Genomic DNA, 14,864 nt, shown 5'->3' with positions numbered 1-14,864 from the left:
GAGAGTCTCAATAAACCCTTTGGAGTAAGATGGGTGGTGGCGCTGACTGTCAAGGGGACCGAGGGGCCGGGACTTTGGGAGGCGAGTCTGGAGCTCTGCCTGGGCTGGGTGGAGCTCACAGAGGGGATATGGTGGGCTGGGGTTTTGTGGTAGGGTGGGGGGCGGGAAGAGAGGGGCCCAGAGTTCGGGCGGTGTGTGGGTGGAGGCCCGGAAATGGGGCACAGGACCGAATCTCCCGTGCCCCTCCTTTCTGTTCCTAAGTACTCCCTCCCCAGGGGCCTCAGAAGCAGCCTGGGGACAGAGCCCTGACAAGCAGATGATGTGAGGTGACAGATCAAGACCTTCCCCTTCCCCCCTTCCGCTCCCCCCTGTATGATGGGTGGTAGGAGGCCCAAGGGCTAGCCCCGAGTACTTAACCCCGCACCTTCCCTTCCATCCCCATGTGGGCCTGGGCTTCCGTGGAGCCTCATCTCATATGGAGTGGGGACTGGAGACCCCGAGAACCGCCCCCCAGAATGCCTCCACCCTCCAGGGAGCTGCTGCAAGGGCGCCGGCGATGGAGGCGCCCAGTCCCTAGCTGCTGGTGCCCTGATGAGCCCCTGCCCTTCACCAGGTCAGTTCCGCAGTAGCAGGAGCCGGAGCCCGTGCTCAGTTCCTCACACACTGCTTCCCTGGATTCTCACAACGAGCTCGGGAAGTGAGGATCAGGATCAGAGGATCAGAAGACGAGATGGGAGGCGCCACTCAGGGTCCCCAGCGGGTCATCAGAATCCGTAGCCAGTCCCGTGGGGCTCCCTCTGCACATTTCGGGGCCTCAGCATCCTCTGTACAATGGGCCCGATGCTAATGCCCACCCTCTGGGTTGCAAGGGGCTGCGCCCCTGGGCCCAGAATAGGACCTGGCCCCTCTCAGGGCCCCGGGAACACTTGAAGAAGAATGCAGGTGGCCAGATGGCCATCAGGTGAACACTAACAGGATCCTAGCTACAAGCTCCACGTGGCCTCACTCCCCCCTCATCCTTCTGAGCTCTGAGCAGCTTCCCCAGGTGGTGGTTTGGGTTTTCACTCCAGCCTCAGACTTCCTTCCCCAGCCCCCGCCAGCCCCCGGATGTGGTGGCAGAGTCACTACTGTACCGACCTCAGCTGCCCCCAGCAGCCCTTTAGCGGGAAGGGGGGGCTCCTCTCGAGGCCCCATCCCCAACCAGCAGGGAACCCAGGTGGGCAGGTGGCCTATCTCTGCCGGAATGCCTTTGAAGCTCAAAGCCAGGCCTTGACCCCTCAGTGAAGGGGGTGGGCTGGCAGCAGCTCTCGTGGTGATCTTGGACAAGTCATTTTGTCCCTAGGGGGTTCAGTTTCCTGAATGTAAACTAAATGGCAGCCGCTCTCTTATTATTAGCTGGGAGGAGAAATCCAGCCTAAGGGGCTCCTGAACGTTTTAGAAGAGCTGTTTTAGCCCAAGCCCAGCACCTCACATAGTAGTGGCAGGTCGGCATTCAGTGCTGGCTGGCTGGATGACTGAATGAACGCACTCCTAAACAGCTGAGAGCTTGAGGTGCCCACTCCTTTATCTCTAAAGAGTTAAGTGGTGGCCACCGCCTACTGAACTTCAGCCCTGTGCCACCATCTCATTAATCCCCAAAGACCCTCTGGGCACAGTCCTGTTACTGTCCCATCTAAGAAACCGGATCGGAGAGGGGAAGCGACCTACCTAAAGCCACAGTCACACACGTGCACCCTGCCCCCGGAGAACAATCAATTATCGAGAAGGTTGGATGGGTGTGCTGTCCTCCCTGGGGGCCCTTTCAGCCACCCCACCCCACCCCCCCGCCAGGTCTGTGGCTCTTCACTCTTTTGAGGGCTGGGGCAGAGTGGGGAGCTGACTGAAGGAAACGGCACCCCTTCCCACCGGCCCTGCGCAGATAACCCAGCCCCGGGCCCCTCCGGTTGCCTCCATGCGCCTCGTCAAGGCTGCCAGAGACAAGGTCCTTCCCGCCCATCCGGAGGTCTCCGTCTTCCCACCCGTGTAATGGGCTACATCACAGCACCTACAGCACCGCCTCCCCTGCGCGGGAGAGGGGAGTGGGGAGGACGACGCTCTGAGAAGAGGCAGGCCGAATCCAGAGGTCCCAGAGCGGGCTGGACCTGACACCGGTTTCCCACCCTTTCCCCTGCGGTGGGCGCCGGATGCAGACCAGGATAACCTAGACGGCCCCCTTCCTTAAAGGGCCAGGCGTCTCCTCAGCCCCGGCCCCGCGACCGGTGGCTCGCCCCTCCTCTCCAGCTCAGGGAATAGTTAACTTTCCAGACCTGGGCGTGTTGGGGGAAGGGATCAGTCCCGGATCCCTGCCGGGCATCTCGCACCCCAGACACCCGGACCCGGGCGGGGCTGGTGACGCCCCCGACTCGGAGGTGCCGGGCCCACCCTCCCCTTCCGCCCCAGGCCCCCACCAGGCTCCGCCCCTCTCCGACGTCACCCAGGCCCGCGCGGATTGGCCGACTGCGCCATCGCTCCGGACACTTCCTCCTGGGCCGCAGCCGCAGAGTTAAACTTTGGAGGGGGAAAAAGAGCCACCGGCGCCAGCGCCGGGCGACCCTCCCTTCCCCCCCAACCGCCGCCGGTAACGCCCCCTTCTCCGCGGCCCCCGACCGAACTTTTCTCCAACTTCTGAGACCCGTGAGATTCCCTCCTTAGCACCCCGGCCCTCGGGATCTCTGCCCATCCCCGGGCCCGTCGGATCCTTGGGATCTACTCGATCCCCGACTCAGAGACTCCTGTCCTCTACCCCCAAGGTCTGATGAATCCCTCGGGTCCCCTTCTTAATTGGATTCTCGTCTTAGAGCCACTGGATTCAGGGATTCCCCCTGCTGCCTTCTCAAGCCTTTCTCTCCCCAAGGGGCTTTTGGATACTGGGCTCTCCTGATCCCTGAGATCCCGACCTACTAGATTTTCTTGATTTCTTGGAATCTCTCAAGCGCTGGGTTCCTCAAACCATTAGATTTCTCCTTTATGAGTCCCGGCCGTTTGACCCACTAGATTGCCTTTCTTTAATTTCCCAGGGTCTCGCCATCCTCGAGCGCCCTCAACCTGCTAGGTTTCTTTTCTCGTATCCCCGGAATCCCCGCGCTCCCACCACCAGTTTACGGGCTCCCTCGGATCCAGTGACCCGGCTTCCCCGGGCTCCCTCAGCTGCGTCCCGGGTGGGCGCCGGGAGGCAGGTCCCGGGACCTCCCCCCGACCCACCCATGGCCGCCTCCCTCTCCCATCTCGCCGGGCTCCCAGGCTCTCCTGGGCCGGGGTCTCCTCCGCCCCCCGGCGGCTTGGAGTTGCAGTCGCCGCCACCGCAACTGGCCCAGGTCCCAGCTCCGAGCTCCGGGGTCTCCTTCCACATCCAGATCGGCCTGACCCGCGAGTTTGTGCTGCTCCCCACCGCCTCTGAGCTGGCCCATGTGAAGCAGCTGGCTTGCTCCATCGTGGACCAGAAGGTGAGAGCGCAGGATTCCTCCCAACTGGCTTGGGGAGAGGTTCGGAGGGGGTGGGGGTCCCGGCAGAGGTGGCCAGGAGCTTGGCATAGAGGAAGGGGGGAAAAGGAGGATTAAGCCTTGGGCGACTGGGGGGATGGGGATGGGGCATTTAGCCTCCAGTTGGCTCCTCACCCCACTACCCGTTGGAGGGAGGCCGGGGCAGGGACGAGGTGCTTCAAAGGCCTCCCCAAAGTGCGTGTCCCTGCGTGTTATTGTTTTCTACAGCCAGCAGGGAGGAAGGGAGGGGCCAGCTAGGTGTGGAAGTGAGCAGGAAGGGGCAGGTCAAGGCAAGGGACAGATGGGGGACCTCTCCATTCAAGCCCACCCCGACCTCCCATTTGGTGGAAACAGTAGAAATTGAAGCCGCCCTGGCCATGGCTATCGGGTGACAGGTGTGGGTGTGGGTGCCTGCCAGAGCTGCCAGGGGCAAGTGAGGTCTCCGAGTCCAATCTCTACCCTCCCCCAGGCCAGAGATGTGTGTCGAGAGGCAGGCACCTCTTTGGAACCCTCAGAGGCTCTGGGGACTCTGTCCCCTCTCCGAATCACGGTGTCCCCACCCCTCAGATCTGATGCTGGCCTATTAAAACCGGCCTTCCCCAACCCCACCCTACTCTTAGTTTTGGACACCAGGGTGGGAAGCTGGGGATCATGGCAAGGAGAAACCAGGTGGAACTCAGTGCCTGCATTCTAGAATGTTGAAAGTTAGGAGAGCGGGCTTCCCTGTTTTGGAATTCTACACTTTAAAAATGTTAAAGTATTAGAATTCTAGATTATTTGACTATGCCACTGCTGGGTAATCGAACTCGTCCGATATCAAAGTGTCCAGGGGCACCTGGCTGCCTCAGTCAGTGGGACATGGGACTCTTGATCTCAGGGTCATGAATTCCGCCCCCATGTTAGGCATAAAGCTTGCTTTAAAAAAAAAAAGACAAACAAATTGTCCAAACATTGGGATCCTAGGTTGTTGCAATACTCAAACAATCAAATGTTGGACTATTAGAATTCTAGGTTGTTCGGATATGCCACTGCTGGGTAATCGAACTCCCCTGAGTGCTCCAACATTAGATCCTGGGTTGTTGGAATCCTAAAACATTAAGATGGTAGAATATTAGATTCCTGTTGGAATCCTAGAATGTTAAAGTGTTAGAATTTGGGAATGGTGGGTTGTTGAAATCCTTTAATAGTAAGACATTCAAACGTACCCCAGTTTATTAGATTCCTAGGACATGAAAATACCAGATTGCTTCTGATCTAGGTTGTTGAAATCCTCCCAAAACATGTCAGGATAATACACTGGAACCTAAGATATATATATCATATAGCATGTGAGCATGTTGGAATCCCAAAATGTCCAAATTCCAGAATCTTCTCAGACCCCCGGAAATGAATTCTTTGGGCTTCAGAGAAACATGGGGGAACTGTGCCAACTCCCCCATTTTACAGACAGGGAAACTGAAGCTTAGAGACAGACTCCCCCCCCCACCACCACCACCAAGGCAGTCAAGGCCCCGGCAGTCCCTGTGAGCTGTGGACCCTCTCCAGGCAGACAAGAACAATATGGGGCTTCATTGGTCCTCCACCAAACCCCCAAGCCCACAGGTCCAGTTGTCACACCCAGCTCAGCCTGCTCTCTGGGAAGACGGATGGGGGTGGGGTAGAGGGCTGACTGCCCCCTTGGTATAATTTGTCCAGTGCCCAAACTTGAGCCTCCTTCCTCAGGCCTCACCCCAGTTTTGTTTTCTGTCTTTTGTCCAGGTGTGGCGGGGCCCCTTTCCGTCCTTCCCGCGGCTCCACCTGGGCAGTTTCACTTTCTGTTCTACTGGGTTTCACTTCCTGCCCCCCCCCAGCCCCAACTAGGGACACCTGGGTCCTTTGGACATTGGGTGGGGGGCAGCCTCCCTACCTCCATCTCCCTTGAGTCTTAGCCTTCCTGCCTCCCTGCCTCCCCCCTCCACCCCGCCGCCCAGGAGTCCTAAGTCCCCTTCTTCCAGCTGGCCCCACCCCAGTGCTGGGCCTGGAAACCAGGTAACAGGGACAATAGATCCAGGAAAGAAGCTGGGGTGGGGGCTTAAAGGAGGGGGGTGTTCACTTAACCCCCCCCACCCCCACGGAAAATTCTAGGTGCTCACGCTCCCAGAGCCACTCTCCCTGCCCCTCCAGTTTCCCGGTCCAGCCACCAAACTCCACGGGCGCTCTCTCCCAGCACACCTGGGGCCCTGGCACTGTGCCCGCTCGCTCGCTCGCTCGCTCGCTCGCTCGCTCGCTCGAGCTGCCCTTGGGAGGGAGCAGGCAGGAAACGCAGGGCTGCGGGGTCTCTGTTTCCGGGGGAAACTGTGGGCCCTGCCCTGGGAGTGTTCCAGACCACTGCCGCTGAGCGGCTCAGAGCCTTCCCGTCACCACGTCTCTCTCCCACCCCTCAGTTCCCCGAGTGTGGCTTCTATGGCCTTTACGACAAGATCCTTCTCTTCAAACATGACCCCACATCGGCCAACCTCTTGCAGCTGGTGCGCTCGGTTGGAGACATCCAGGAGGGCGACCTGGTGGAGGTGGTGCTGTCGGGTGAGCCAGGGGCCGGCTGGGGGCGCCGCCTCTAGCGGGGACGGGACTAGTGGTGCAGGGAGAGGAGAGGTGGGCCCAGAAACATGCTTCTTAAAGTCAGGGCTCGTGGGTTCCAAGCCCTGGTCGCAAATTAGAATCGTGCGTGGAGCTTTGACAAGCTACCGCCCCAGAATGGGTAAATATGTTCCATGTGCGCACCGTGAATGTGGCGTGTGCACACCGTGAAATTCACGCAGCACTGAACGAAGGCCATGTCCAGCCACATGGGTGAATCTCACAAAACCTAACGTGGAAAGGCATTTGCTACACATCAGACTACATATTGTCTAATTCCTTTTATGAAGCACAGAGACGGATACAGTTAGGAGCGAGGAAGGTGGAGCCTTCGCAGCAGGTGCCGTGTTCTCTGCATTGGGAAGGGCACCACCATCACCTGGGGGACGGAAGGGAGATTGCTGGGGACTGATTTAAACTGCCACTTTACTTATCAGGGTGTTGGTAACACCGTGTGTACGTGTGACAGTTCACTGGGCCAGGCACTGGGGATACGACTTTTTCTAGATGTATGTTGTACTTTGATACAGAATTTGAAATGTCCTGATGCCCGTGGTCCTTCCCGCTGAAATGCTAAAGGAAATGAGACTCTGCAAGGCCAGAGAAAGCCTGGGCACGTGTGTTTTCAGCCAGAATCTAGTCACCCACCGGCCAGTCGCATTTTAGAGATGAGACGCTCTCAGCAGTGCAGAGGAGTAGGGAGCCCAGGGTGCTTCTAGAAGGGTGAGGGGAGGGAATTACCTGCCTTATTCTTGGCTGTGTCTCCTCTCCTCCCCCAGTCCTTGCATAGCGCAGTGCTCAGTAAAATGGGTTGAATGGACGGATGACAATTAGAAGCTTGCATTTATAGCCCTGCTGACCTTAACTTAGGTTTTAAATACTCTCCCGTAGGCTGGCTACTCTTGGATTTTCATTCATCCTGGTCTCCCTCTGCTACATCCAAATCTCGGTCATGTAGCTTGTCCCCCTGACACTTTGACTTGGCTCCTGTAGCAGCTCAGAGATGGCCTGTCCAAGGCAGAAATTGTGATTTTGTCGTCCTTTCTTCCAGCGGTGTTCTCACCTCGGCGTAGGGCATCACCATTCACTCAGGTGTTCTTGCCACATGTCCTGGGGGCATCCTGGTGACTCCTCCTTTTCTCTCACCCTTTCCCTTGATCTGCATCAAACCAATTAGTCTCACCTTTAACATATATCCTGAATCTGTTTCTTACTGCCTCCTCTAGTCCAGGCAGCGGTCACCTGCCTAGACTGTTAACCTGTTACTGTAGCTCACGAGTCAGATCACGACACTTCACTGCTCGGAATCCTCCCATGGCTCCCCGTTACCCCCGTTACCCTGGGGATAAAATGCAAACTCCCCAATATGGCCTTAAATGGCTGCCCGTGATCTGGCCCCTGTCCTCCTTTCTTTGTTCCTGCCATGGTTGTCTGTTCTCTGTCCCTTGAACAAACTGAGCTGCCTCCCATCTCCAGGTGTGTGTACTAGTTCTCAGTGCCTCCCTCCCCGCCGCATCTTCTCGTAGCTAGTTCCTGCTTGCTAGTTGGATCTGAGCTTCAATGCCATTTCCTCCAGTGTCTGAAATTTCCTTCTGTGTGTGTGTGTTTCCTGTCTGTCTCCCCAAAAGAATGTCAGCCCACTGAGAGCGGAGTGTTCATAGCTTTACCCTGTGTCAGCAGTGCTTGGCACATAGAAGAGAGTCCCCTTTCTTTTGCACGATAACAAGGAAAATAGCTCAATATTAGACTGAAATTCGAGGGTGGGGAGGGTAGGAAGGAGGATGAGACTTAGTGCAAAAATGAAACTTTAAAAATAAAAGCCAATATTTATTGAGGACTTTCTATGTGTTCTGTTTAAGGAGCACTGTTTAAAATTAAAAAACAAACAAACAAAAAAAGAATTAGGGACTCCTGGGTGGCTCATTTGGTTAAGCATCTGCCTTTGGCTCCGGTCATGATCCCAGGGTTCTGGGATGGAGTCCCACATCGGACTCCCTGCTCAGCAGGGAGCCAGCTTCTCCCTCTGCCTCTGCCTGCCACTCCCCCTGCTTGTGCCCTATCTCTCTCTCTGACAAATAAATAGATAAAACCATTACAAAATAAAATAAAAATAAATTTTAAAAACTTAAAAAAAATATGGGGCATCTCACTGGCTCAGTCAGTAGAGCATGGAACTCTGGATCTCAGGCTTGTGGGTTATGGCCCCACACTGGGTGTAGAGATGACTTAAAAATAATATCTTAAAAAAATAATAAGAAATAAAGAGCACTGTCTTCTTTTTTTTTTTTTAAGATTTTATTTATTTGTCAGAGAGAGAGATCACAAGCAGGCAGAGAGGTAGGCAGAGAGAGAGAATGGGGGAAGCAGGCTCCCTGCTGAGCAGGGAGTATGATGTGGGACTCGATCCCAGGACCCTGAGATCATTACCTGAGCTGAAGACAGATGCTTAACCCACTGAGCCACCCAGGCGCCCCAAGAACACTGTCTTAAAAGCTTTCCATATATTAATTCATTTAGCCCTGAAGAAAGAATCTGTAGAGACTATTATGATACTGGGCATGTTCTTTCCTGGCAGCCTGCCTGGCTCATACCCTTGCCTCCTTCAGGCTTTTGCCCTAACAACAACTGAAGGGGGCCTTCCTCAACCACCTTCTAAAATTGTACATCTTCTACCCTCCCACTCTCCCTTCTCTGCTTAATTTTTCTCCTAAGCACTTACTGACTGCTAGCCTGCTGTATGTATGTTTTCTTTGGAGTTGTACTTTATTTCTGGAATATATATATTGCATATACTTATATATATAATGGGCAAATATTTATATCATTTACATCATATGTTTTTATATTATATATTTATATAATGTAAATTATATAATTATAAATATAATATATAAATAATAAATTATATATTTACAGTATATAAATATATAATACATATATACTGTATAATAATATAATGACATGTAATGTATAGTATGATATATAATGATATATAACATATTACATAATATATATAACATGTTATATAATATATATTATATTATATTATTAATATATAATAGATAATAATATAGTATATAATAATATATAATTTACCTTATATACAAATATACACAATGTACAAATATATATACTTATATATGTATATGCATATTGTGCAAATATATATAAATATATAATTTTACCCTAGGGAAACGTGTAAAATGACACGTATAGAAACTAAGAACATCAGATGAGAGCATGCAAGTGTTTCAGCCAGGCTTTGTCTTCCAGAGTACCCAGTTTATGTTGGTTCTCAGTAAACATTTGTCCCGTTATTGAGATAAGAAACAGCTGCTTGACAGTTTTTTTTTAAATTATTTGAGTATAGTAGACATATGCTGTATATTTTATTACTTCAACATTTCCAAGAGGCAGTAAATGCAGTACTGAAAGCATGAACTTTGGAGCCACACTGGCTCGGATTTGATTTCAAGTTCCACAGCTTGCTAGCTGTGTGACCTTGGGCAGGTTGCTTCACCTCTCTGTGCTATAATCTTCTCATCTGGAAAATGGGGGTAATAACAATATACCTCCAGGGCTTTTGAGAGAACTGAATTCACTAGTATTTTAAAGTACCTGGAGCAGTGCCTGGCACTAGGTAACTGCTAGGTTGGGCGATTTAAAAAAAAAAAAAATATATATATATATATATATATATATACACACACACACATACACATATAATATATATCTATATTTTTTAAAGATTTATTTATTTATTTGACAGAGAGATGGAGAGGGCAAGCAAGAGAGCACAGCAGGGCGAGGGGACAGAGGGGGAGGGAGAAGCAGACTCCCTCCGCAGCAGAGAACCCAGTGTGATGTTGGATCCCAGGCCCCAGGGATCATGACCTGAGCTAAAACCAGACTAACCAACTAAGCCACCCAGGCACCCCTGGGTGATTGTTAAATAAGAATATTTATTTTCTTTATTTTGGTTGGCTGCCTCCCTTACTAGAGGCCAGGCAGGGAATTTGTTCTGTGCGGTGTCCCTGACACCTAGGACAATGCTCTGTGTTTGTTGGATTTCCATTTTAAAGATGAGAAAACTGAGATACATAGGGATTTGGTTTTTCTCTTGACGCTCCATCCTAGACCAGGCAGATCAGCAGCTGCGAGGGTGGGACCCAGGCGTCTGTATTTTAGAATTTTATTTAAAAATGTTTCATTGTGAAATGTACATAACATAAAATGTACCATCTTAACCATTTTTAAGTCTCCTGTTCAGTAGTGTTAATTACCTTCACGTTGTCCTGCAACAGTCTCCACGAATGTTTTCAACTTGCGGAACTGAAACTCTGTACCCACTAAACAACTTCCCAGTCCACGGCATAGGTGTCTTGCCCTGTGGTGAGGCTGGGATTTGAACCCGGGAAGAATGTAGTGTGTGCGTAAATGAAGGCAGGCAAGATCAAACCTTCGGGAGGCGGGGAGGACTGTGAGAAACCCAGGAACAGCCCTCACCGCTCTGGCTCAACCATCCACCCCTCCCTGCTGCCTGCAGCTTCGGCCACCTTCGAGGACTTCCAGATCCGCCCGCACGCCCTCACGGTGCACTCCTACCGAGCGCCGGCCTTCTGCGATCACTGCGGGGAGATGCTCTTCGGTCTAGTGCGCCAAGGCCTCAAGTGTGATGGTGAGGGGAGAGGGGCTGGAGGCGGGGCCGGGCGGGGTGGAGCTCAGGGATGGGGGCGTGGCTCGGAGGGAGTGGTAAGGGCCCAGAGGCACAGCTTTGGGGAGGAGTTGGGGGCGGGGATTGAGTGATGGATGGGGGACTAGGCGGGGCTCAGCTCCGGAGGTGGAGCCTGATGTGGAGCTCCAAGGGAGAGGTAAGGGGACGGAGAGCTTGGGGGAGAAGGGGAATGTGCTTAGGGAAGAAGGTGGAGCCTGTAACAGGAATCACCAGAGAAACAGCCAGTAGGAGGTAAATAATAAGGGGTATTTGGAAGGAATTCGCTTATAAGAGTGTGGGGGCTGGCCCAGCAACTCTGAAATCCATAGGGCAGCACGTCAGGGAGGGCAGGCTGGACTCCCGGGAAGAATTTCTTCATCTGGGAAATCTCAGCTCTGCTTTTGAACCTTTCAATTGATTGAAACGGGCCCACCCGGATTAACTAGAATACTCTCCCTCACTTCAGGTCATCTGATTGTGCACTCGAATCACACACGTACAAAATACCTTCACAGCAACCCCTACATTAGCATCTGAATTACTGGGGTTGACACAGAAAGCTGACCAGCAGAGTCCCCTCCTTACTGACTGGGACCCTCAGTGTGCCAGGACCTGCCATAACAAAATACCACAGGCTGAGTGGTTTAAACAACACATATTTAGAACTCACGGTTCCAGAGCCTGGAAAGTTTAAGATCACGCCTCGAACAGGGCGTGGTTTCCTGGTTAAAGCCCTCTTTCTGGCTTGCACACGGCTGCCATCTCGCGGTGTTGCTCCCGTGGTGTGAGGAGAGACAACAGTTTCTCAAGTGTCTCCCTTTTATAAAGCCCTGATCACGTTGGATCAGTGCCCCACCTTTATGGCCTCATTTAACCTTAATTACCTCCTTAAAGTCTAATACGGCCACATCGGGGGTTAGGGCATCAACCTATGAATTTGAGGGATGGACACATGTTCAGTCTACAACAAGCACCCATACGCATGTCCTTCGATCATACTTAAAAAATAAAGGAACACACCAGTGTGTCTCAAGGTGAAGCCCAAGGGTCAGGTTCTGCAGGTCCATTCTTCCCAGATGAAGACCATCCATTCTGCGAAGACCGCACCTCCATCAGAAGCATATTCTCGAATATTCCACCATCCAAGGATCTCCAGCTTCCGGCAATGGCGCTCATATGGACCCTGTGCTCCAGAAGACCTGCAGCATTGACCAGGATTGTTATCACGCAGCCCTAAAGAGACCTGTGGCATTTAAGGGCTTGAGGGATGATAGCCACATTGGGTCTGTGGAAAACCGATTCAGCACATTCAAGGCTGTTATCGGTACCGCCATCGTGCGCAAACCACATCCAACTCTTGATGTCTTGGCATTTGTAACCATCCTGACGCAGTCCTGGTGTCATAAAAGGGAAGGTGTTTTTTTGTTTGTTTGTTTTTTTGAGAGAGGGAATGCATGCATGCACGTGCACAAGTGGGGGTGGGGGAGAAGCTGAGGGAGAGAGGGGAGAGAGAGAATCTTAAGCAGGCTCCATGTTCAGCAAGGATCTCACGACCCTGAGATGATGACCTGAGCCAAAACCAAGAGCCAGACACTGAACGGACAGAGCCACCCAGGAGCCCCTGGCGTCGTGGTTTGTAACGGGCACCCGTAGCACGGATTTTACTGGCTCAGCAACACAGATGATGGTCGATGTATTCGTTCATGTGGTTTCAAAGGAGTCCCAAGTGACTTTTTTTTTTAAGATTTTATTTATTTGAGAGAGAGAGGAGATGAGAAGGGGGAGGGTCAGAGGGAGAAGCAGACTCCCCGCTGAGCAGGGATCAGCAGTCCCGATCCCGGGACTCCAGGATCATGACCTGAGCTGAAGGCAGTTGCCCAACCCACTGAGCCACCCAAGCGCCCCCAAATGACTGTCCTTAATGCCTTCGTAACACCTTCGGATGGGAGTTTGACTCTGCCTTGATACTCAGAGTCACAGATGAGATTTTGAAGTCCCGTGAAGCACGTGAGGGAGCAAAGGCCAGTGCTGGGAAGTGTTTCCTGTTCGCAAAGGCCATGGGCCATCCCGAAGCTCTTCTCATACCACCACCTTTGGGAAGGCCTATGACAGCCAGGCTGCCAGAAGACAGGCTCCATGAGGCAGTCCCAAAGAAGCTTCCGAAGGCTGGAGGAACATTCTTCACTCCAGAAGAGGGAGCCTTCCTGGAATCATCTGGAATCTCTGGAGATGTATGGGAGCAAGGGTTCAGGAACCCTGCTAGGAAGACGGCAAGCTGAGCCTGATTCTTTCATGGAAGAGGATTCTGGATTTTTTAAAAAATGATAAATTAAGAAAGAAATGACAATAGAGTCATACTTCCATCTGATTCGGTAGGACTGTCCGGAGTACGACTGAAAACATGCTAACCCTTTCCCCGGGAGATGATGCTTGTTCACTATTTGCCGTCGATGTCCTGTGATTTTTTTTTAATTTTAATTTTTATTATGTCCTGTAATTTAAATATAATACAGTGCTCCCTTCAGCAGCACATGTACTAAAACGGGGCCGATACAGAGAATAACATGGCCCCTGGGCACGGATAACACATGTATTCCTAAAGCATCCCATATTAAAAAAAAAAAAAAAGGTGTTATGTCAGGTGATGGGAGATAGAAGGAAGAAAGCGCAAATAGTGGTGTACGCGCATATAAGGAAGAACTAGTCATTGCCAAGTACTCTCCTCCTTTGTGCAGCTGGTCCCGTGGTTGTGGCTTCCTTCTGCCACTACCCCACAATCCACATTCCCCAGGACCTCAGCAAGGGCCTCACCGGCTTGTGGTTCTTTGCCTGGTGGACTGGTCCAGAACCTGCTAGGCCGGTAGCGGTTCTACCCGATTTGGGTTTTTGTAGTTTTTCCGCTGGCTTTAGTGGTGCTCGCAGGGGGCTCTCCTGAGAGGGCTGCTGTATTCCTAACCTACAGAAAGGGAAGAGGGGGCGGGGCGGAGTTTTAGAGCCCAGGACTGGTGCAAGGACGTCTCTGATCGTCTGGCGCCCCCCGCAGGCTGCGGACTGAACTACCACAAGCGCTGTGCCTTCAGCATCCCTAACAACTGCAGTGGTGCCCGCAAGAGGCGCCTGTCGTCCACGTCTCTGGCCAGTGGCCATTCTGTGCGCCTCAGTACCTCCGAGTCCCTGCCCTGCATGGCTGATGAGCTGGTGAGGGGCTGGGGAGCGGGTGGGCTAGTGGCGGCGGGGGGGTGGGGGGTGGGGGCGGACGACAGGGCCCGGGCATGGGGCCACGCACTAATATGTCCCCTCCATTCCCGCTGACCACAGAGCCGCAGTACCACCGAGCTCCTGCCTCGCCGCCCCCCATCCTCCTCCTCCTCCTCTTCTGCCTCCTCCTACACGGGCCGCCCCATCGAGCTGGACAAGATGCTGCTCTCCAAGGTGAAGGTCCCGCACACGTTCCTCATCCACAGCTACACGCGGCCCACCGTCTGCCAGGCTTGCAAGAAACTCCTCAAGGGTCTCTTTCGCCAGGGCCTGCAGTGCAAAGGTCAGCGGGGCCCCCCTGGGGGAGAAGGATGGGGTCAGAATGCCGGGACAGACACATACTCACTCAGCGACCTGGGGCCTCTCTCACCTGGGCTTGTGGCAGGAACTAAAACTTAAAACTCCCAGTACTCTGGGGATGCCTGGCTGGCTCAGTGGGTGGGGCCTGAGACTCTCGATCTTGGGTTTGTGATTTCGAGTCCTATGTTGGGTATGGAGAGGACTTAAAAATAAAATCTTAAAAAAAAAAAAGAATCCCAATATTCTGATCCTTAGGATCCCAGAGCCTCAGAAGAGTGCCCTGAATCCTGGTGTTCTAGAACCTTTGGAATTCTGGAATCCTAGAACCTTAGAAATTTATATCTATGAGCCACTTCGTATGGGATTCTTAAACTGTAGAACTTAAGAATTATGGAACCACAGAACTAGAATCATAGGCTTCAGGAATTCTGGATCATAGGACTCCATGAAAAGAACCA

At 52.5% G+C, this 14,864-nt stretch overlaps 1 protein-coding gene and 1 non-coding gene across 3 annotated transcripts in view; both read left to right on the top strand.

Annotated features, from left to right (window-relative positions):
* The first annotated feature begins 2,478 nt into the window (after positions 1 to 2,478).
* The window catches only part of PRKD2 (protein kinase D2), a 31,841-nt gene continuing 19,455 nt past the window's right edge, over positions 2,479 to 14,864 (top strand). The window contains exons 1-6 of one of the 2 annotated variants that reach the window (XM_045987915.1): positions 2,479 to 2,789; positions 3,057 to 3,482; positions 5,942 to 6,080; positions 10,681 to 10,812; positions 13,892 to 14,046; positions 14,167 to 14,389. In XM_045987915.1, the coding sequence (XP_045843871.1) occupies positions 3,243 to 3,482; positions 5,942 to 6,080; positions 10,681 to 10,812; positions 13,892 to 14,046; positions 14,167 to 14,389 (889 nt within the window). In that variant the 5' untranslated portion in view covers positions 2,479 to 2,789; positions 3,057 to 3,242. The remainder of the gene's footprint in view (positions 2,790 to 3,056; positions 3,483 to 5,941; positions 6,081 to 10,680; positions 10,813 to 13,891; positions 14,047 to 14,166; positions 14,390 to 14,864) is intronic. The other variant, XM_045987916.1, reaches the window with a different exon arrangement.
* On the top strand, positions 13,361 to 13,464 carry LOC123931934. Its single transcript, XR_006816354.1, has one exon. It is a non-coding gene; the product is annotated as a U6 spliceosomal RNA (small nuclear RNA).

Source organism: Meles meles, chromosome 19 (genome assembly GCF_922984935.1).
Source record: "Meles meles chromosome 19, mMelMel3.1 paternal haplotype, whole genome shotgun sequence".
In the NCBI taxonomy this organism is placed as follows: Eukaryota; Metazoa; Chordata; class Mammalia; order Carnivora; family Mustelidae; genus Meles; species Meles meles.
This window is presented reverse-complemented; position numbering and strand designations above follow the sequence as displayed.